Here is a 22,793-nt window from a genome sequence, read left to right as displayed (position 1 = left end):
TTGAAATTAACTCAAAGAATTAATCCCATAACAGCTGAATTAAATCCCAACAGTCACAAACAAGAGCTTCAGGCCAAACTTTCTGCCTAGGTAGTAGTTTCGGCCTACTACACGAAACATATGATCAAGTTTCGTGGTGGCCCAGGTGGCCCACGAAACAATTGTTTCACACGAAACAAGAAACGTTGTTTCATTTCACACCACGAAAGTTGCATTACAGTGAAACCATTTCTCACTGTTTCACCACGAATTAGTGAAACCATTTCACCAACTAACTTTCGGATAGGAAAATCGCGCACACGAGATTAGGCTTGATCCAAGCCTTTTCGATCTCATTTTTGGGATTTGATTTTCACCCCCCTGCGCGCGAGAGAGAGCCTCTATGCTATACAATTCAATAAGCTTAAAAAGAGCTCATGTATAAATATTGGGGCAAATTCTCTTCCCAAACCAATGTGGGACAAAAGCTCACATTTTCCGTTCATTTTCCAACTCAAATGGGTCAACTTTAAGAATCAATATCTCATTCACCCATTATCCGTTTTGAGCGTACAATATATCAATATCTTCGTCTTACTACGAAGAACCCGAATCCACTTTGACCCGATCCAAATCGGAAGTGGACCCCACTGATAATTGTACCACAAAATAGCCACTTAATATGCCATTTTATGTTATTTTAAGCTATTTTTTCCAACAATATATATATATATATATATATATATATATATATATATATATATATATATATATATATATATCACTGCTGGAAATTTGTCATTTTCCGACCACCGAAAAGTGGTCGGAAACAGCCTTAATTAGGTTGGAAACGCCTGTTCCGACCTCTTTTCCGACCAATTTGGGTATTCGGAAAAATTCCCCTAGCTATTTCCAACCACCAGAGAGAGTGGTCGGAAAGAGTAACCACTTTTCTAAACACGTCGGAAAAAATGGCCAACAGAATAGTTAGGTGCGTCCAGATTTTTCGACCACCGGTGGTCGAAAATTTCAACCACTTTGGTGGTCGGAAATCTGGACGCAGTCAATAAAAAAAATTCATTTCACTACAGAGGAATCCTCTGTAATGAAATATATATATATATATATATATATATATATATATATATATATATATATATATATATATATATATATATATATTATTTGGTGAAAAACATAAAATACACATTTCATATGCTTGAAGATAATTCATTCATCAATATACAATTGAAAATTTAAAACAAGTCAAAATATGGCATTTCTATTAGTCTCTTAAGTCTAAATGTATAAACAGGAAAGACACAAGTTCCCAGGACACATTTGCAGTATGGAAGCAGCTTGTTCCATCATCAGTGTTTCCATTGTCCTTCTGCAGATTAGGCATTTTCACTATTAGGCAGCTGAAAGAAGCAGAAATATATAAACAAGCTAGCTTTATCATTTTCATCTCAGTTTTGAATTGCACTCATGGTTAGAGCTCTCTTAAATGGAGTAATGCAGTTCAACATCATTGCCTCATTTGTTAAACACATGGAATCAACCAACTCATTCAGACATAACAAAGCTTTAGCTTTTACCCAAATTTAAAAATACTAATTTCAGGAGAATAAATTAATAAATTGTTAACTATTGGTCTATTCTTAAGTGGTACTACAAATGAGGTATAAGCATCTATATAAAGTTCTAAACCATAAATGGCTAATAACTATTAAAGTCTTGGACAACAAAAACTCCAAATAAAAGTACTATTATCAAGGTCAAATGAAAGCAATTTCTCAAGTATAAACAAAAGGCAATTGTAACTCAAACCTTGGATATGGTATGCTAAATAAGATTTATTCAAAACTCATGTACCATGGAGTAGTAGGTTACCTTAGTCAAGCCTTTGATTGATTCATCTGTCTCTTCAAATAAGAACCTCTTCAAGACATTATGTACAAAGCTGTCAAAGATTATAAACACTGGTTATGCAAGAGAATTAGCAATAAAAGCAATACACAAGATTCCATTATGAGAAGTTGGAATTGAGCTATATAATCCATACGAGGAAGGCCTCCCACTCTCAAGTTGTAGAGTAACAACAGTTCTCCATGGAAGTGTGAGAAGTGACCGAATCTTGATCCCTCATTTTCTGTCTTGCTTCCCTTCCTCCAATTCAGCTTACCTTAGATATCTTTTGTGCTACTTTCTTCTTTCTTCTCATATGTTTTTACTACTTGCCTCCTGCTTATCTGTCAGTGATCTTTGTTTTGTTAAAGAGAAGGGAGGATAGGAATCCTGCAGACAGTCACAGATTTCCTCATTATTATAAGTAAACAGTAAAATCCGATAGCAGTAGCTCTCCGAAGCTCCATGGAAACTATCACTTGGAAGTTTAATGTACCTTTGTTATTTGTTGCGCCACTTTTGTCACTTGTTGCACTTCCTCTGTCTTCACATCTTCATGAACTTGGTATCCGTTTTCAATTTGCTAGTTGTATAGAAGTTTTACATTCAACACTACTCAGAAAGAAATAAATATCGGCATGTTGTTACCTTTAATGCTGAATCTGCTTGGTCTGAGTTTGCTACATGCTCTACAACTACTCTTTGAGTGCGGAGAAGCTCATTTTCTGACTCCAGATCCCCCCCCCCCCCCCCCGCCGCCCTATTTCTTGGCATCAATCGGTTGTACATCCATTTGCGATGTTTCAGTATATTAGCCTAGAAAATAGTAAACATTAATTTAATAATATTTTAAAATTTGAATAATTCTATATTCTCAAATTGTGTTAATAATATGAGTACTGTATCACTGTTCTTACCTCTACTGGAGATGAAGATGAGTCTATGGATGTTGATACAGCACCCAGCCAAGCTTCCACAAAGAAGAACAAGAAAAAGAAATCCAAAGCTGTGGAAGAGCAAGACTAAATGTATAATTAGTTCCTATTTTATCTAGGGTATAATGATGCAAAATGAGCCACAGAGAGCAAGACTAAAAATGAAGTAGACAGATGTTTCTGATTATAAATGGTGAAACCATAAGTAAAAAATGAATAAATTAGCATGAAGCAAATATGCACACCAAATGTGTAATTAGTTGTATTTCACAAGACCTGGCACTGTAAAATGACAGAAAATCTAGGGAAGGGAAAGGTGTTAAACAGAATAAAAGGAGAATTCTTTCATTAGGGCAAAAATGTATGAATAATAAGTTCATAATTTGTTCACATAGCATAAATAATACATCCACTTTTATTCCTACAGTCCCTCTTTTGGTGAGACTTTATAGAAATTTTAAAATAAATACACCCACTTTTTGTCTTAAAAAAAAAAAAGGAAGCAATGTTCTTTTTCTAAGTTGAAACATAAGAAAATTAATCGAAGAATTGTTTTAGAGAGTGAGCAACAACAAATTTTTTACATTGGAAGTAAGAACACAGAAAGAATGACAGCAGATGAATGCTTAACAACTAGTTTATAAAATGAAAAATGTAAAATGGTTAAGTTAGTCATTTCATGCCATTGCCACAATGTAAGCATTGCTCGTCAATGTATGTATAGCCAACAAAAGATCATGAGTTATACCTGCTACACCTATAAAACATAACTAGTCCAGAAGTTGCAACGAAAACACCCAACCATGCAAATAAAGCACCGCCAGCAGTTAATTTTGGTAGAGTAGGAGCTGTGAATCAAACATAGTTGTAAATATTGAATTTAATCACATGTCAAAGTAATTAATTAGTTTTAATAAAAACAAAAACAAGAAAAAGTTTGCATGAAAAGTTACCCATGATGACTGAATGGATATATGTTACAAGTAGTAGAAAAATTATACACCATAGTATAGGAGCAAAGCCTAGTTTTGAAATTTTCCCAAGCCGGCTGTTCCCATCACAACGTTTTTCAAACATCTTTCTAGCATTTCCCTGCAGAACCACATTTGTCCAAGAAACATTTAGGATCTTTGTTAGAAAGTTGTGCCACAAAGAATCACATCCACTCCAAACTATCTCATCTTATAACCAAACATCGAAACAAACTTACAATAAGCTGAGAGTGTGAAACAATTTGCAAAATAATAATGATGAAGTAGAAAATGATGATGATGATGATGATAATAGCAACAACAACAACAATAATAATAATAATAAAATGAATTTAAGCTATCAATTATTAGAACATAAGTCAAAGTAAAAAGATTTGGTTTGCTAGAATCAGATCATGAATAAGGGATGTCGGAATGTGTAAGTAAGAACTGACAGAAATTGATCTTTATAGGCATTAGTATATTGTAAGTTAAGTGCATAATAATTTTTACCATCTGCTTATGAACATTGTACATTTATAAAGTTGCTGATAAGTAATGAAATAGAATGAAAAAAAAAAAATTGTGGGAGAAAAAGTCTAGCAGGTGAAGCCAAACTCAATTGGAGCTGATACAAACTGGGAAAGCTTGAAATCAGGAACAAAGAAATGATATTGGGGTAGCCAGATGTTTTTATTGTAGCCAGGTGATCTCTTTTTCCGCTTATCTGTAAAATGGCCAGATGTTTTTATGGTAGCCAAGCAATCTTTAACTATAATCTTGGGGTTGTACTGGTTTGTAGACTAGTAAAAAAATACAATAAAATTATATTTTTAAATAAAAAATACTTGCAAGAAAAAGAAAAAAAAATTACTGAGATCATAGATAACCACAATTCAGTTCATATTGAGTCGGAATCAAAATCAGAACACAAGGGTTATCTAGCTCCTATGTCTCCTCATAGTACTGGTTAACTAATAAATCAATAATGACAATGAGCCTCTAAAATTAGGTGACCTAAAGGAGATGCTAGTATTCTAGCCAAGAAATGCTGCTTAGACTTCACAAACCAAAAATTTGACTAAACAAAACACAAATAAGATAGTTAAATAACTAATTTCAAAGCTGTGGAAGTAACTACTATGTAAGATTAACATACAAGCAACAGACCACCGAACCCTGCAACCAAGCAACCCTAAACCACTGACCAAGCAAAACTAAAGGAGGAAGGAGCAGAAGAACTGTAAACTCAGTGAAGATTTTGGACAAAAGTTCATATAACATAAACAAACAACTAGAGAAGTAAAATTTCTGCAGAACAAAGTAAATAAATTCAAATCTTAAATAAAGCAGTAAGCTAAATAAGTTCAGACAGATAATCGGTATAAAATTTCAATCCTAAAAGAAATCTAGACAAAATCAGTTAAGAGAAGTGAAATGGATGTGAGTATGCAACAGATCAGCGAATAAATCAACAAGACAGTAGAAATGCCTAACCTTCTACATTCCCTGAGAGCAAATCCCTCCTCTTGCATTTTCGATGGCGGCGGCAGAACTGGTGCATTAGACGTCGCAAAAGCATCTACGAACGGCTTCTCATCTTTCGGATCGGAGGAGCCTTCAGAAGCGTAGATTGGCGACGAAACAAAGATCGGCTCGTCAGCAAACGGATTCAGGAAACCATCGTCGAATGGAGGATTCGAAGCGTTGGACTGAGAACAGCTGAGGGGCAAAGGGAGAAGACTGAGCAATGAACAGAGCTGAGCAGCGATGGTAGTCTAGGCGATAGACTCAGAGACAGTTGCGAGAGCTTTTTTAAGAGAGGAGTAAGAACAGCTGAGGGGCGGAAATGAAATGAAATCAGGGTTAAGTCTTAAGGGTCTCAAACTCTAACTTTACCAATATATACAATAAATAATTTCTATTTTTTTAAGCATTTCCGACCACAAATTAGAAGGTGGTCGGAAATTCCAACCTTTTTCTGCCCAGTCCACTCTTTCGACGGAAAATTAAAATAATTTCACTTTTTGCGACCATTTTTTGAGTGGTCGGAAAAGTGGTCAGAAAATTGTTAATTTCCAGCAGTGTATCAAAGCTTTATGAGGAAAAATAAGAAGAAAAAAAAGTAAACATTAACCTTAAAATATCGGGTCAATTAACTTAATCACTATACATTAATTAGACAAAATTATTTTAAATGGTAAAAAATTAGATAAATATATATTACTTTCATAATTTTATGTGTTCATCAAAATTATAGGAGTGATAAAGTTCAAATTGAGACAAGCCCTGGTCTAATAGGCAAGCTAATTAGCAAGTTCTGCCCAAACTTTCTAAATTGATAAATAAATAAATAATAAAAATTATCAAGCTTGAATAAATTATCCGTTTTCTTTTCCATTTTTCCCACATGGTAAGAAAAATGCATGTGTAGAGTATATTCTTTTTTTGTTTCTTTTTTTTTTTTTTTTCATTTGGTGTCAACGTGTCATATGGGATTTTCACAATGCTTTAAGCCGTGACGTTTTTATTTTTTATTTTAAAGATCATCTATGTAATGGATTTTGAGGAAATTTTTGCAAAGAAAAAAGTGAATATAAGTTTTTAAAAGGTGGGATTTTTTTATAGTATTTCACTTATAAAAAACTTTTCTTAAGATCTTTTGCAAATCTCACATTTACAGCTGTGAAGAATGTGTAAGTTGTTCCTTTGGCACCTGCTCTTCCTGTCCGACCAATTTGTTGAACAAATTTAATAGGCACGGCCGCCAAGGCCGTCCAAGGCCGTTTGGAACGAGGACGTCGGTTTATGCAGGCTGTTTGAGGTCCAGATCTGGACCTCATGTTTGATAGCCGTGGTTATTCGGCTGTCCTCGCCGGACAGCCACGACTGTCTGTGAAATACGCAACCACCAGTTCTCCTCGTCAGACAGGCAGTGGCTGAAATTCTTTTTTTTTTTTTTTTTTATTTATTTTTTATTTTTTATTTTTAATAATTGAATAGGCAACCGGTTAGCAACCTGTAAATAAAGTTAATCGAACAAATTTAGCTGGTAAGTGTGACTAATTAGACTTTAATTTAGTTCATGGAGGGAATTTAGTTCGCAGTAGTAGATAGACGTATTTAACACTTCTACCTAAATTTAATTTAGCAATACATTCTTCTTCCTTAGCTGTCAAGTTCTAATTATTCGGAGTCAAATCCACTTTGTTTTAGCTCTATTTATTTATTTACTTATTTATTTGTATAAGAAAGAAAATTCTCAATTTCTCAAAGGTATGTACTAGGTAAACTATGTTGTACTAGTATTATGAGGAAAACTCTCAATTACTCAATGGTATTGTATTAGTAGTATGTTTATTAATTATTTCAAATTATTGAGTTAGTTAAGTTATTTTCGATTTTTTTTGAAACATTATTTCAATATTTAATTTATAAAATATCATCATCAATATTTTTTTTAAATAAAAAAATTTACGCTTATATTATGTATATTTTGTTAATTTTGTCCTATGTTTTTTTTTTTTTTAACACAATCTTGTCTTATGTTATTTTACGGTCAAAATTTTAATAACTTGACCTAATTTCACTCAACTTAATCAGGGCAGCTCTGAGCATGTCTAACATGCGCGACCGCACATGGCCTCCAATTTAAACAAAAAAATAATATGTATATATAGGATAGAGAATTTCAGGCTAACTGCGGGGAGATTGGACCAATTAATTTGTGATAGGGTAAAATCGAGCCCAATTGGAAATTACTTTTGATAGTACTAATATCCACGTGTATGCGGTCTAAGTACTAAATGAGAACGAGTAGTAGTAGTAAAGGTTATTTTATTAATCAGAAGGTGACCCAATACAATCTAAATGGCTATCCCGAGGGCCGACTGACTGCGGTCGGGCTGCTTTGTAAATAGCCTATTGGTCGTTCCAAAAGTCCCCCTCACTGTAGCCGCCGTGGGTATTTATAGCCTTTGGGCGGAGACAAACCTCTGGCCTACCGGCATGTAACCCACGTAACGTCCACGCGTCTTCACCCGGTGAACCTTCTCTTCCAACGCCTCATATTGCCACGTGCCTCTCTCCAACATCTCTGTCTCTTTTTAAAGTAAAGGCACGATGACCGGGAAATAACACCAGTCGGGAAGTCTACCGGTTGGGTCCGACCGCCTCGTTTTAACGACGCCCGACCCAAAGATCCTGCACAAACTACAAGAAGAATCTATCTTATGTCGGTCGGGATATATCCTACCAAGAGCCCCCCAGCCCGGGGCGTTTTGAACTGCCCGGGAAAAAACTGGACGGGATGGAAAGTCCTTGTCAATCGGGCTTCGATCCCGACCGCCCAGCTGTTGCTAGTCGCGCCACGTATCGGTCTGCAGGAATTTTGGGGTCTGTAATGGTCAAATCGCGCAAGTGGGCGACTTCCCGCCAAATCTTCTTCTATAAATAGGTCTCCCTGAGGTTCATTTCAACTTTTACAACTCTGTGAGAATCAATCGGAGCTTCCCGAGCAAGCAGCACTGTAGATCGGTCGAGCAACATATTTTTACCTCCCGACAAGCTTCACTTACCGGTAAGTCACTTCTTTTCCCTCTTTTTACTTCTTTATTTTCTTAGTTTCTCATATAACAGCCAGTTCTAGCACCCCACTAACCCCGACCAAAAGTAACCGACCCCTTTCCGCTGAAACGGCGATCTCCTTTATGAAGGGGATATGCCAGACTCGGATAACCTAAACGTTTCGGGGGCGGACTACGATAACACGATCGAGGAAGTTAGTGAAGAAACGATGACAGAGGCATCCTCACCCGAAGTTACCGAAGTCGTTTGAAGATCAAAGGCCACTCCCGAACGAAAAAGCTCTTCTAGGTCTGAAAGCTCGACCAGCTCAAGCGGCTTAAGCAGCGATAGCGATAGCACCTCAACAAGCGGCCGTGAATCCTCTTCCCCTCACGCTTGAGAAACGCCCACGAGCACCATCGGGACCGATCACGGAGCTCACGTTCCTTCACGCGACCGAGAAGCTACGCCCGATCCGGTCGATGAAGAACCGGCCACATCAATAGCCAAAGAACCGGAGTTCGTCTTCCTCAATAGCGAGAGCGTTGAGCAGCAGGAGTGCCTTTTAACGACTCGCGAAGCTGCGAAGATCTCAGCAAGGCTAAGCGGCCGGGTAAAATTCGACACCCGTAGGAGCCTCGGGGGAATTAAAGAGCGTCACCAAGGGAAATGGATCGGGATGCACTTCGACTCATTGCAGGCCCCGATCACGTTCCCCTACTCTCCCTTGCTGACCGCCTTCTTAGGCATTTACAGGGTCTTGCCCGCTCAGATATGCCCGAACGCCCATCGCATATTGGCGTGTTTTCCGCAGATCTGCGCTCGGCACAACGTTACGTGCTTGATGGAGCTGTTTAATTATATCTACACGGTCAAGCCCTTAGCGGCTAAGTACGGTGGCGGATTCCTAATGGTTCAATCCCGGGATCACCTGTGTTCGATCGATGATCTACCCAGGAATAACCGAGGATGGAAGAACAGAATATTCTCGGTCGAGTATGTTCCATGGATTCTCCCGATCGACCGGACGTGGGGGACGCATTACAGGAAGCAAGTGCAACCACCAGCTACCCGGGCCCTTCGCGAAGCAACCTTCCGCATATCGTGTGAGTACTACGAGTATAAGATCTTCCGAACGCGGGAGGCTTAAGACAACGCCCGATTGCCGCCGCCTCGAAACGACCAAGAGCGAAAGTATAAACCTCGATCGATGGGCGTATCGATTGCTGTAGCGGCGCCTCAAGCCGAACCGACCGACGAAGGTCTAACACTAACTATACTTTCCCGGTCATTTCCTGCCGATTGATTGTTATTATTTTTAACCTTATGGTTTATGATTGCAGAGATGGGTCCAACTCGCGGGTTCCCCGAGCCCCCCGAGCTAAGATGACGCTCGGGAAGAAGGCCACTAAAGCCGAGACATCGGCCGGGCAAGAAGCCGACGACGTTTCTGTCCCTACCGCACAACCGCTCGGTGCTTCCACCACCCTTCCAAGCGATACCACGACCGACCCACTAGCCCTCCGAACCCCCGAACGAAAAGGCAAGGAAAAAGCATCCGGGAAGGACATAGAAGAGACGGGCGCTCTTAAGCGTCGTCGCAAACAAAGCCCTCCGAGCGGAGTCGTCGCAAACAAAGCCCTCCGAGCGGAGTCGTCTCGAGCGGGGAACAGTCTCTCCTTACCCGGCTGAACAATCTACAGCCGGTCGGGGAGGATAGGAGCAAGCGGACACCGGCGCAAATAGCCGAGAGGGGTGCTCAAGACCTGGTCGAGGTTTGTTTTATTGCATCTTCAACTTTATTTTCAACTTTAGTCGCTCGAGCTAACTTATTATTTTTGTAGGTATCCCGAGCAATTCAGAGCCTCCAATACCGAGCCTTGTTGGCCAACGAGGCCGAGGCTTTGAAGAAGGTCGCCGAGCGGCGAGGGAAGGAAAACGCCGAGCTTCAACAAGATCTGAAGGCGGCAAAGGATGCCCTACCGATCGCTGAGAAGGCCGCTCGGGTTGCGCTGAAGGAAGCAGGTGAACTGAAGACCCGATTGGGCAATCTGGAAGGGTTGGCGAAGTTCCTCTGCCGTGATGAGTCTACGCCGACACATTCTTCCGAGCCTTGATGAAGAATAAGCTCGGGGAAGAAAAGATTTGGACGTCCGGTCACTGGGCCGATGTGTCCGACCAACGGGCGATGCGGGTAGAGACCCGGTCGATAATGGAGGAGGTCTTCGAGGGCGAAGATCTAAAGGCGGTGTTAACCACGCTTCCGGACGAGATTCCCGATCCTAGCCCGACGCCCTTCACCGAGCCGTCCACCTCTGGAGTTGCAGCCGAACCGAGCACCGGTGACTAAGATGAGGGGAAGGGCGTGTAGTCCCCGACCGACCTTGTAATTTTCGTTTTAAGTTTTGTAAACTTAACTCAGTCGGGAGCCCAGTCCCGTTTGTATAGGGAAACTTTTATTTTAAATGAATGAATTGCTTCTCTTAGTTTTTGTCTTTTATGAACTTTTTCATTTTGGTAATCAATTGATTAATTTGATTACCCTCCCTAGCCGCCACACTACCGGACACATGAGGAACGAATGAGTGCGAGAGTGTTTTAGGTAGGTTGATCGGGCAGATCCCGGATGCCCTGTTCTCCCGAACGATGGCCTGACACGATTGTCAGCCGAAGAAGAGCGTTTTCTTCCGGACGTTATAAGTTTCCCGGATGAGATGTAGAAGACTTCAAAATCTGTTAGGTTTTTACCCCTATCGGTCGGTGCCGAGTGAGGGGTGTGTACCTGTATCGGCTGTAACTAAAAATTTTAGATCCCGGTATAATCGGGTAAGTTTTAGCGACATTGTGGTCGTTGGGCTTTTGCCCAACTTGATCGTTGATGCTGAGTTTTGGTCAAATATTTCACAATCAAAATAACTTCCGAAATGGATTTAGCCGAACTACTTGCTATTTACACATCTTGACAGTCGGTTGAGCCGCCGTGCACAGACGAGCGAGCAATCATAGATCGACAATACATACTTTATTCCCGTACGCAGACGGACATACAAATTTTACATATAAAATAAAAGATGGGCGTGCCCACTCGCAGGTTGAGCCCCTAACCCATCCGAAGTTACATAACAAAATCAATGTCGAAATAAGACCAAATTCTCATAATTCCATGTGCCATCAATCACTATCCCGGTTGTTGTTTCCAATCGATAAGTGCCCGGGCGAACGACCGATGTGACCAGATACGGTCCCTCCCAATTCTGGGATAATTTGCCTCCTTCCAGGGGTTGACTCGCCTCTCGTCATCGCAGTACATAATCTCCGACCTGGAAGTACCGCGGATGAACCCGCACGTCTTTAGTACTCTTCACTCTTTTTTGATATTCGGCCATGCGTCTAGCCACGATTTCTCTTTTCTCCTCCACACCATCTAGATCCACGACCAAAGAATGTTCGTTCCCTTCGGCATTGTATGACCGCTCTCTAGCCGTCGGGATCCAATCCTCGATTGGTAGGCGCGCCTCAGCGCCGTAGACTAGAGCGAACGGTGTTTCCATCGTTGCCTCTCTAGGGGTCGTGCGATATGTCCAAAGCACTTACGGGAGCTCCTCGGCCCAACTACGACCAGCTGAGTGCAGTTTCTTCTTTAGTCCTTCCAGGATGGTTCGATTGGCATTTTCCACCTGAACGTTTCCCTGCGGGTAAGCTACCGATGATCGGATCGAAGTTGTCCCGATTATCGCCAAGAAGTTCTGAAAATATTGGCTCACGAATTATCGACCATTATCACTTATCAAGTGAACGGGGACACCAAACCGAGAGACCACATTCCGCCATAAAAACCGTGCACATTGTTGAGAAGTGATCGTGGCCAAGGGCTCGGTCTCAATCCATTTTGAGAAATAATCAATTGCCACTATAACAAAGTTCCGCCGTCCGGACAATTGCGGAAAAGGCCTCAAGATATCCACCCCCCATCGAGCGAACGGGATTGCAGTCGTGACCGATTGATAAAAGGTTGCCGGACGACCAGGCATCCGAGCTTAAAGTTGACATGTTTCACAACTTCTTGCAAGCTTTTCACAATCTAACTGAATGGACGGCCAATAATACCCGATCACCATGATACGCTGAGCAAGCGAGCGAGCTCCCTGGTGCGACGAACATATGCCGAGTGTAACTCGTTCATGACTAGGTCTGCTTCAAAAGAGTTCAAACATCTCAACAAAGGACCACCATACGATCGTCTGTACAAGCGTCCATCTTGCACTTGGAATCTTGGTGCCCTTAATTTCGCCTTCCGAGCCCGTTGCGGATCGTCCGGTAAACGGTCATGCAGCAGATAGTCCATTAAGTCAGAGATCCAAGTTTCTTCAGCCGGTTGAATCGAGATGACCGATAATCGATGAATACTGCGTCTCGGAATCACCAAAATGCGAGCAATCTTAGACATATGCTCAGGTGCATCTTGTGCTAGCTTCGATAGGATATCTGCATCGGCATTACCCAGTCGGGGAACATGGCGGACAGTATACGCCCGGAATAAGTTCAGTTTCTCCATCGCTAAGTCAAGATAATCTTGTAATCGTTCTCCATTGACCTCATATTCACCAAGGACTTGCCCCACCACCAACACTGAATTAATCTGTGCTCGGATATAATCAGCCCCCAAATCCCGAGCGCATTGTAGGCCATTGACAAATGCCTCATACTCTGCTTCGTTGTTGGTCGGGGTAAACTGATACATTAGAGCGTAGTAAACTTTAAACCCCTCCGGGCTCGTGATCACAACTCCTCCGCCCGCTCCCTTTTTACTACTCGACCCACCGGTGGCCAATGTCCACCAAGCTGCTTTGAGTATCCTGAGCAGTGCATTCGACCAAAAAATCGGCCAAAGCCTGGCCTTTGATAGCCGGTCGCGGTTGATAGTCTATAGCATATTGTGTCAACATTAACGGCCATTTGACTAAGCGTCCGGATGAAGAAGCGGTGCGAAGGACTGCTCCGATCAGTTGGTCCGTCAAAACACGTATGACTCGTCCTTGGAAATAAGGAGCCAATTTCTTCGCCGTCGTATATAAGGCATAAACAATCTTTTCAAGACGGGAGTAGCGAAGCTCCGGACCATGGAGCGCATGGCTCACATAGTAAACCTGTCGCTGAACCCCCTCCGGATCTGTCCGGCATAGCACCGCACTGACAGCCCGATCGGACACGGCCAAGTAAACGTCAAGCTCTTCCCCGGGCTCGGATTTAGACAGCACAATTGGGGACATCAAATACTCCTTCAAATCATCGAAAGCTGAACGACATTCATCGTCCCACACAAATCCGTTGACCTTGCGTAGCACTTTGAAGAATGGTAAGGCGCGTTAAGCCAACTTCGAGAGGAACCTGCTCAAGGCCGCCAATCTCCCGGTCAACTGTTGCACCTCCCGAACGGTTGTGGGTGGTTGCATGTCGAGGATTGCTTTAACTTTGGCGGGATTTGGCTCAATCCCTCTCTTCGTCATCATATAGCCTAAGAATTTCCTGGTCTGTACAGCGAACGTGCACTTGGTCGGGTTCAAATGTAGCTGGTACGTTCGCATAATCTGGAAGCACTGTCAGAGATCACGAGTATGGTCCGCTCGGTCCCGACTCTTCACAAGCATATCATCAATATAAGCTTCTATGGTCTGGCCTAGCAGGTCTTCAAAGAGCATGTCGGTCATGCGCTGATATGTGGGTCCCGCATTGCGTAGGCCGAACGGCATAACCCGGTAACAATATAAACCATCAGGCGTGATGAATGCCATTATACACTCGTCTTCATGGTTCATCATGATCTGATGATAACCATTGAAAGCATCCATGAAGCTCATTAGCTCGGCCCCGGCCGTTTCATCAACTATCTGATGAATGCTTGGTAGGGGATAAGGATCCAACAGGCACGCCTTATTCAGATCGGTGAAGTCAATGCACATTCTCCAGGATGGAGGCTTAGGAACCAACACTATATTGGCCTCCCACTCGGGATAAGTGACCGGGCGAATGTGCCCGATCGCGGCCATCTTCTTCACCTCTTCGCGGACAAACTCCCGGCGATCGGAAGACAAATGCCTAGTCTTCTGTTTGATCGGTTTAGCGACGGGATCCACAGCCAACTGGTAGCAGATAACAGTTCGGTCGATCCCGGGCATATCCTCGGGCCCCCATGCAAATAAGTGTTCTGAACCACTCGGCTGCCCGACCAAAGTCAAAACAACTTATGGTTTGATCATTACCTTATTCATGACCTTTTTTTTTTTTTTAAAAATAATCTTTAGAAGGCTAATTTGGAGAAAGAATCAAGGGAGTTGATTGAGATCTTGACAAACATTTATTCATGCAATGTACCTTGGGAAGGTTTTTGAATTTTCAATCATACAAGGAAATTAAGTTTGTATTACGATTCTACAAGGAGAGAGATACAACTTGAAATTATCCTTTCAAGGGAAGAAATTAGTGTTATTGTACATCTTTCGTGAATGAGGATTTTCTTAAACTATAGGAGTTACTAAGGAGGTAAAAGTGGTTTTAGAAATTAAAGAGGGTAGTGTTCTTGATGGATTTAATTAACTCGGAGTAGCCCGAATTATTAAACCTAATAATAAAGTAAATGGATAATACAGTAATAAAAGACAAGGAATAATATATGTCGCGGAGACAATTCTTGTATTCATAATAGTTTGTAGGAGAATTACAAGGAAAATGTAAAGATTAGACAAGAAATTGAATGATTTTATAACAAAGCCCCCTATAACCGCTCCATGAGAATAGGGTGGGCGGTTGGATCCCCTTTGACCGGGTCCGCGTGCACACGCCCGAGGCCGAGGACACCTCAACCGAGGCTGCCCTTCAACGTAGACCCATCGGGACGTAGCTGCCCCAACCGAGGTCGACCCAGCCAAGTCGAACTTGACCGAGGTCGCCCTTAGCCTCCAAGATCACATCTCCTCTTTTTCATCGGGTCGGTTTGCCCTAAGCCCGTTTCTAATAAATCCATCATCAATACCCCACTCTCCGAGTTGCGAATCTTCTGCAGCGAAGGAGAGTAGTCCCGAACCAAAATCCAACTCAAAATTACAAGAATAATTACTTGTTGCAACCCCTCTTCGTGCATCCTTACATGGGACTGCCTCCCTTCATGTTGGTGATGTCCCCTGGAGGCACGTGGCGGAGACCCTTCCTTGACTCCTCGCCTAGAGGACACTCACCTACCTGGTGACATGGCCGCCCTCATTTAGCACCCAGCTAGCACTGAGCACCCCTAGCCGAGCTCCCCTCCATATGCCTAGATTAGTGTTCCTATATGTTTTCGCCATGTATTTTGGATTCCTTGGTTTGTGAATGAAACTTCTGATTTATGCGCTCGCTTTACTTCTTTCATGCATTTTTCCTTGATGTGTTCTCATCTTCGGCGAGCCCATGAGACGGCCCCCTTGATGTGTACTCGTCTTGGGCGAGCTCATGAGGTGATCTCCTTGATGCGCTCTAGTTTTGGGCAAGCTCATGAGATAGTCACCTTGACGTGTCCTCGTCTTGGGCGAGCTCATCATGAGATGACCTCCTTGATGCGTCCTCGCCTTGGGCGAGTGTAATACCGAGTTATTTTATATGTATTATTTGTACAAAGATATTATTTTATGGGACCCAAAACTATTTTAGACTAGTCTACTATTATTTTATGGATATTACTATTACTAATATAATATAATATCTAATTTTTGAATTCTCAAACTAATATGTTTTAATTAAATAAACTTAAAGTTTGTATATATCTGTGTGTGTGTGTGTGTGTTAGTCTTGTACGGTTGAAGTCTTAATATATATGTTATGTATGTTAATAGGTTAATATGTACTTACCAGGACTATGTGGTCTAATGGTACTCGGGTTGGACTTCTATTTGGAAGATTATGAGTTCAAGCCTCAATGGAGGCGTTATTGATTTTTTGTGTTTCAGTAGGTTGAGAAAGTATATGAACAGTTACTACAATATAATAGAGCCAGTAATGGGTTGAGTCTCTCTTGTCCCTTGTTGTTTTATGGTTAATATAATAGAGCCAGTAATGGGTTGAGTCTCTCTTGTCCCTTGTTGTTTTATGGTTATGCTTCGGGGACGAAGCATCCTTTTAAGGAGGATAGATTGTAATATCCCGTTATTTTATATGTATTATTTTGACATAGATATTATTTTATGAGACCCAAAACTATTTTAGATTAGTCTACTATTATTTTATGGCTATTGCTATTACTTAACTTCATATTACTAATATAATATAATATCTAATTTTAGAATTCTCAAACTAATATGTTTTTATTAAATAAATATAAAGTTTTACTATATATATATATATATATATATATATATATATATATATATATATATATTAGTCCTGTACGGTTGAAGTTTTAATATATATGTTATGTATGTTAATAGGTTAATATGTACCTAAACTACAATATACATATGTGAGCTTAAGCCTAATAGATATATAATTACTAGTTGTGCCTAATACTTAATTAACCTAGGTTAGTATTCTGCCGAATGAAAACTGATGTGGATAATTCACCCATGAAGTTTATGTGTACTCTATTGTGTATAGAACATGCATGAACATGTGAAAATGAAGAGAGAAGATGGAGTAGTTTATGTGTACTCTATTGTGTATAGAACATGCATGAACATGTATGAAAATGAAGAGAGAAGATGGAGTATATGAACAAGGAACAAAAGATATAAGAAAGCAAGGTTCTTTTATTAACGTGTGTTCTTGCAACTCTAGAGAGGGTAGAGAGAGTGGAGAGGAAAAGCCCCTAACAATGAGGGCTAAGGCCTTATTTATAGGCCCAAAGGTTGACGGGTTTGACTTTGACCCATTTACCCGAATCGTTTGACTCCGACCCAAACAGGAGCACGGAACGTACGGAGAGGCTGAACCCGGGGTATAATCCCCATCAAAAACAAAGGAAACAAAACCCTTGAGAATCCACCTTTCGTTTCTCAATTCCCTAATCAGCAGCCGATGCCGACCTATTCTCCTTCATCACCAATTCTTCCTTTCGGTGTCATTGGAATTCTTCCTGTGTCATTGGAATTCAGGTAAGATTTATGTTCCCTAAAATTTCTTTTACCCCAAATCAAAAATCACTTTTCCTATCTGTTTATGTGATTCATGATTGTAATGAATTTGTGATATTTAATGTGGAAAGTTATTTGATTATATTATGTGAATAGATATATGAGTTTATATGTTTTGAAAACCCTGCATATGTGATATGGTGATTAAAAAGGAAAAAAAAAAGTTTACTCAATTTGATCATTGCGTGAGAAAATTTTGACTGGCACAGCTGGAAAGAAAAATTCGTGAAAAATGCTTCCTAAACTTATTTTTGCTTCATTGTTTTTTTTGGAGAACCCAGATTTGTTATATTTGATGTTTGTAAAAAGTTTTGGTTAAAAATACGTTTCAGTTTTTCCATAATATTTCAGAAAGTGGAGGCAGTGTGCTGCCAGTTCAATTTTTGTCTGGCGCAGTGTTAGAAAATATTTCGGGAAAAATACTTGTAGACCTTGGATTGACTTGAAATTTTTTGTGTATAATCTAGACTTAGTGTCCCTCATATCTGAAAATTTTCATGTAGAAATTTGTTACCGATTGTTCTTATTAAATTTTGCAATTCAGGTTATACCTTCTGACAAAATATATTGTGTGAAAAAATATATTGTATATTACAGAATATGTATTGATGCCGCACGTATGTGTGTAATATATATATATAGGAAAAATATATATAACTATTGTATAAATGTCTGTGATTGCCGTATGTGTGTATTCATTTCATCATAACAAAATGTTTAACTATTACTTGTTTATACTATGCCGTATTGCTTAAAAAAAAAAAAAAAAAAAAAAAAAAGTACACGTGTTCAATTATGTGTATATGTGGGTGTGAATATAGCAATTTATTTTTTAAAAAAAATATTTTTTTAAATATACATGTACTGTACGTACATATGCTACTTACTTATTATTATGTTTTGGAGAATATATATTTTGGAGAAATCAAATATTTTGAGGAAAAGATATTTTGAAGAATTTGTACTACCTCTATATTGTGGACTAAAACTGACTTGGGAAAAATTATGTGGAGAAAAATATGATTGAAAAATCTATATTTTTTCTTCTGGAAAATTTCATGTGGAAATGTGTTACCGATTTTTCTTAGTAAATTTTGCAATTCAGGTTATACCTTCTGAAAATTTCTGTCAATTTCTTATTTGAATTGTTGAGAATTTGCTTGCTTGAGAAATAATAGTAATGTTATCATTTTTATAAAGATGGAGGATAAAGAAAAATGGATTCTTAAGAATTGTCTAGTATCCTGTTATGAAATTCTGGATACTTGGGTTATGACCCAGTTTGTGGTTTGTTGTGGAGTGAGCGGTTGAATATACCGACTCAATAGTGAGCTTAAAAACTCTCTGTTATTTTTGAGTAGTGAGCAGTGGATCGAAACATATCCTGTCTCACTAGGACTTTTAATCCTGTTATTTTGAGGAGTGGTTAGCGGAGTCTACCAGTAGGGTATCTACCCTGTTGAGTAGTAGTCAGTGGAAACGTATCCTGACTACTACGACTAGTTACTACCCAATGAGCTTGGAAACCCATTAGGGGTGTGCACACTTAAGGTATTAGTTCTGTTCCACTTTAATAGGATTTTTGCGTAGTGTTCAGTAGAGTGAAGTTCACTAGGGCTTATTGAATAAGACCTTGCCCATTATTTGGTTGGCTTAAATGGGATTTCTGCGTAGTGTTCAGTAAAGTTATTACTGTTCTCTAGCGCTTAAATAATTAAGACCCTGCCCATTATTTGAGATTGAATGGGATTTTGTGTAGTGTTTAGTAGGGTGATTACTGTACACTAGGGTTTGATGAAACAAGACCCTGCCCATTGAGATTGGTGTTCCTCTATTTTGGAAAAAAATATATTACGTTTGAAATGTTTCTAAAATTCTTATTGTGAAAAATACTGATTTGGTATTATTGATGAAAATAAAAATGTTTAAGGGGTCATTCTAGATGCAAACTATCTGCTCCTATGTGTTACATGCTATGTGCAAAATGTTTTACAGGGTGAAGTAGATCTTACAAGCTTTATGCTGAATTTGTGTGTTTCTTTGTTTTCTATTCTTTAAATGTTTTTGCAGGAACTCTTGCTTGAGCATTGGGCATAAGAATGAGCGAACCACCTAGAGAAATCATTTATTAGTTAGACAGTTGAATTGTTAATTGTTTTTATACTAGTACATATCTTGAGTTGTTTATTGCAAGTTGTAAATTTAGCCTTAGCACTTAGGTTGGTGGTTGACTAAGTGTGGCGGTAACACCCATTTTCTTTTGATTAGTTAATGTTTCCGCTATGAGTTTAGTAAATTGTAAATTAAGAAAAAAAATTTAAGAAAATTTTGGATATGAAAATTGGGGTTCAGGAATTCCAAATACGTTCTAACACGATTCCTAAACATGCCAAGACTCCACACTAATCATATAACGGTTCAGGAACATCCGGAACCACAAGAACATCAAGAAATCTATATGCAAAGTCCTAAATACAAGTCCAAGGCTAGACTCAACACCCGATCATGCATAATCCCACCTAAATATACCAAGAACATCATAATACGAAATTCACGATATAAACCCTAGGGTTCTAGACATAATTAAAATACAAGATCATACACATAATCAATCACAATATCAAGAACATCAAGATTATCAAATAAGCACAATATAAATCCTATGCAAGGGCTCTATCAAGACTCAATCACATAATTAGACGTACGATTATTAAAGGAGCCAATGAATAGGATATAGCAAGAAAAATAGGTTTTGTAAGACATGGGTTACCTCTTAGCCCTAATGAATATCCTTGGCTACTAAGGTTCTTCCCTAAGATCTCCTTCCAATGGATTTCTCCAAGTTTGGTGGCAGGGAAATTCCTTTGCTAGGTTTCCTCGGGAATATCTCTCATGGTAATATTAATTGTGGTAGGGTTTCTAAATGCTTCCTAATTCCCTATATATATAGATTCAGGAGTCATAACTAGAATCTGAATAATAAATGCCCACTTTTCCTAGAAGAAGAAGAAGAAGAAGAAAAAGAAGAAGAAGAAGAAGGGATTTTAGGGATTTGGTGGGGGTTAAGAGGGTTGGGTTCCCTTGAAGTGGGTTGGGTTCCCTTGAAGTTTTAAGAAACACTCATGGTCTAAGAGCTTGGTTCTCTAAGTGGGAGGCTTAGGGTTTAATTTTCATTGGTTATATTAGTATTTTTTGTGCACTCCTTTTATGCTTTTGAGGGTTTTCTATTATTCATTTGTCTTAGGGTGGGAAGAGTCCCGATTAGGCTTTCTAGTTGCACCTATTGATCTTACCGAGTGTTGGTTTCGGGATTCATAGATCTGTAGGAGGCACGAATTTAATCCTTCAATCAATCCGAGGGGCAGAGTAAGAGGGATTCAAGCTTATTGAACTAATTAACTTGGCTTTTATTAAAAGTATGGGGGTTCTAAATAATCGAACTAAATAAGCGGTTATACTAAAAGGTAGTTTACAAGGGTTCGTAGTTCATCTATCATAGACAGAATTCTTCTTCCGGATTCTCTTCCAACTGGTTCGTATGGTCCTCGTCTCCTAGGGCTACGTTTTCTGCGTCGATCCCAACTTCGGCTTCGAGGTCGGCTTGGGTGCGACTGATGACGAACACCTTTCTAGGTGCCCCGTAGTTCCCTCGATTGTTCACGTTCCCCGATTAGACCGCGACCGTGGGCTTTGCACTTGGGGGTTGGTTACACTGGAAAGCCTTGTGTCCTTCTCCTCCGCAGTTGAAGCACTGTAGGGTGTTTCCGATACAATCCTTGCCCCTATGATCCTTGTTACATCTACTGCAAAGGAATTGTTTTACGTTGGCTTCGTTGTATCTCGTAAGCGGTCCTTGGTTTGGCGGGTTGGCCGCTCTTGCGTTGGAGTCGTTCTGGGTCCTTTTCACAGTCCGTCCCCCACTTCCGGTATTCCTTTTGCGGATTTGTTCTTGGACTCCCTGTTGTAGAAGCTGGATCTGGTAAAGGTCGGCGACGCTAGTTTAAGCCTCGTTAAAGGTTCTGGGCTTACTTATGGTTAGAGCCTTTCGAGCTTCGAAGTTGAGGCCCGCCACAAACTTCTCTATTTTAGTCGCCTCTGTAGGCACCAATTCTGGTGCGAAACGAGCTAGCTCAAGGAATCGTTTGTGGTATTCCATGACCGTGATCACTCCCTGTTTCAGGTGGAGGAATTCTTCGTACATGGCTGCCCTTATGTGTGCGGGGTAGAACCGTCCCCGTAATCGTGCCTTCAAGGATTCCCAGTTGAATCCCGGTTCTTTCTTACAAGCAGGTCCTTCGTGAACCCACCAAAGATTGGCCTCGTGTCCGAAATAGAACGAGGTTAATTCCACACGGCGTCCCTCCGGGCACTCCACTACCTCAAAGAACTTGTCAAATGTTCGGATCCATTCTTCAAGGGTCGTGGGATCTTCTTCCCCTGAGAAGATATGCGGGCGATGGTTTGAGACTTGGCGAGCTATATCTGAGTTTCCGTTTTGCGGCAGTGGTCGGTTGTTGATATGGAGGATGGCGTTGCTCTGTGTCTGGGCGACCTGGTCAGTTGTTGTAGGTTCAGGGGTTCTTGACTGACTCCTTGTTAGGGCCATCCCGGTGTCTACAGGATCAACACCGATCGTAACGATAAGTTAGGGACTTGCATCCTTACCTTGGTGTTATAATTTATAAGGGGCTTTCAAGCTAAGCACAGAATATATTAGGGAGAAGTTAAGCAGGTAATGTTAGATAAACTCACAGTCTCACCTCGTGTCCTAGACTTCCTAGATCCTATGTATTTATGTACCTAGAGTCCGAACTTAATGCCCTAAAGTCTTGTCCTTTGGGGTCTTATCCTAGGGTCGAACTTAGGCTCCGATACCAACTGTAACACCCCTAAATTTTAAAATATTTAAAGCCTATAAAGTAAATGCGAATCTAATGTTAAATCCCAAACAGAGCATAAACGAAACATAATAGTCGGGGTGCTATGCCACATCTAAGTTAGGGAACTTAGATGCACAGGCTAACTAACTGACCAAAGTATAAATCCATAGATCCATAATTGAGTACAAATCAAGGCACGCAGGCCGTCTTACTGAAAACTACAACTATCTAAGCTAAGTACGGGAATCCAACTAGCGCACTCCGAGATACTGATCTGAACCTGAAAACATGCGGTGTAACAACCGTCAACGAATAATGCTGGCAACCCACTCCAACGCGTTAAGTACAATATAGGTAGATATAAGGGCCCATGATCCATTGTGGACCAGATGAATT

At 40.4% G+C, this 22,793-nt stretch overlaps 1 protein-coding gene and 2 long non-coding RNA genes across 6 annotated transcripts; 1 reads left to right on the top strand and 2 right to left on the bottom strand.

Annotated features, from left to right (window-relative positions):
- Positions 1-226: 226 nt before the first annotated feature.
- Positions 227-17,987, top strand: LOC109155139. The gene is made up of 3 exons (XR_002049860.1): positions 227-237; positions 10,378-10,384; positions 17,914-17,987. It is a non-coding gene; the product is annotated as an uncharacterized LOC109155139 (long non-coding RNA).
- Positions 1,169-2,626, bottom strand: LOC109155138. Of its 2 annotated transcripts, none has more exons than XR_002049858.1 (5): positions 2,536-2,626; positions 2,384-2,470; positions 2,045-2,277; positions 1,873-1,942; positions 1,169-1,400 (listed from the first exon to the last, which is right to left on the bottom strand). It is a non-coding gene; the product is annotated as an uncharacterized LOC109155138 (long non-coding RNA). The 2 variants fall into 2 exon arrangements; XR_002049859.1 differs by having other exon boundaries at positions 1,169-1,369.
- Positions 2,631-5,651, bottom strand: LOC109155137 (protein S-acyltransferase 24-like). 3 transcript variants are annotated; one of them, XM_019302872.1, is made up of 5 exons: positions 5,291-5,651; positions 3,776-3,914; positions 3,571-3,670; positions 2,805-2,893; positions 2,631-2,703 (listed from the first exon to the last, which is right to left on the bottom strand). In XM_019302872.1, exons 2-5 carry the CDS (start codon positions 3,897-3,899, stop codon positions 2,699-2,701), a joined length of 318 nt encoding a protein of 105 aa, XP_019158417.1. In that variant the 5' UTR covers positions 3,900-3,914; positions 5,291-5,651; the 3' UTR covers positions 2,631-2,698. The 3 variants fall into 3 exon arrangements, 1 of the variants encoding a protein (XP_019158417.1); XR_002049856.1 differs by having other exon boundaries at positions 2,633-2,703; positions 2,805-2,909; XR_002049857.1 differs by lacking the exons at positions 2,631-2,703; positions 2,805-2,893 and adding an exon at positions 2,925-3,123.
- Positions 17,988-22,793: the final 4,806 nt, after the last annotated feature.

The sequence above is a fragment of the Ipomoea nil genome, unplaced genomic scaffold (genome assembly GCF_001879475.1).
Source record: "Ipomoea nil cultivar Tokyo-kokei standard unplaced genomic scaffold, Asagao_1.1 scaffold2694, whole genome shotgun sequence".
NCBI lineage: Eukaryota > Viridiplantae > Streptophyta > Magnoliopsida > Solanales > Convolvulaceae > Ipomoea > Ipomoea nil.
This window is presented reverse-complemented; position numbering and strand designations above follow the sequence as displayed.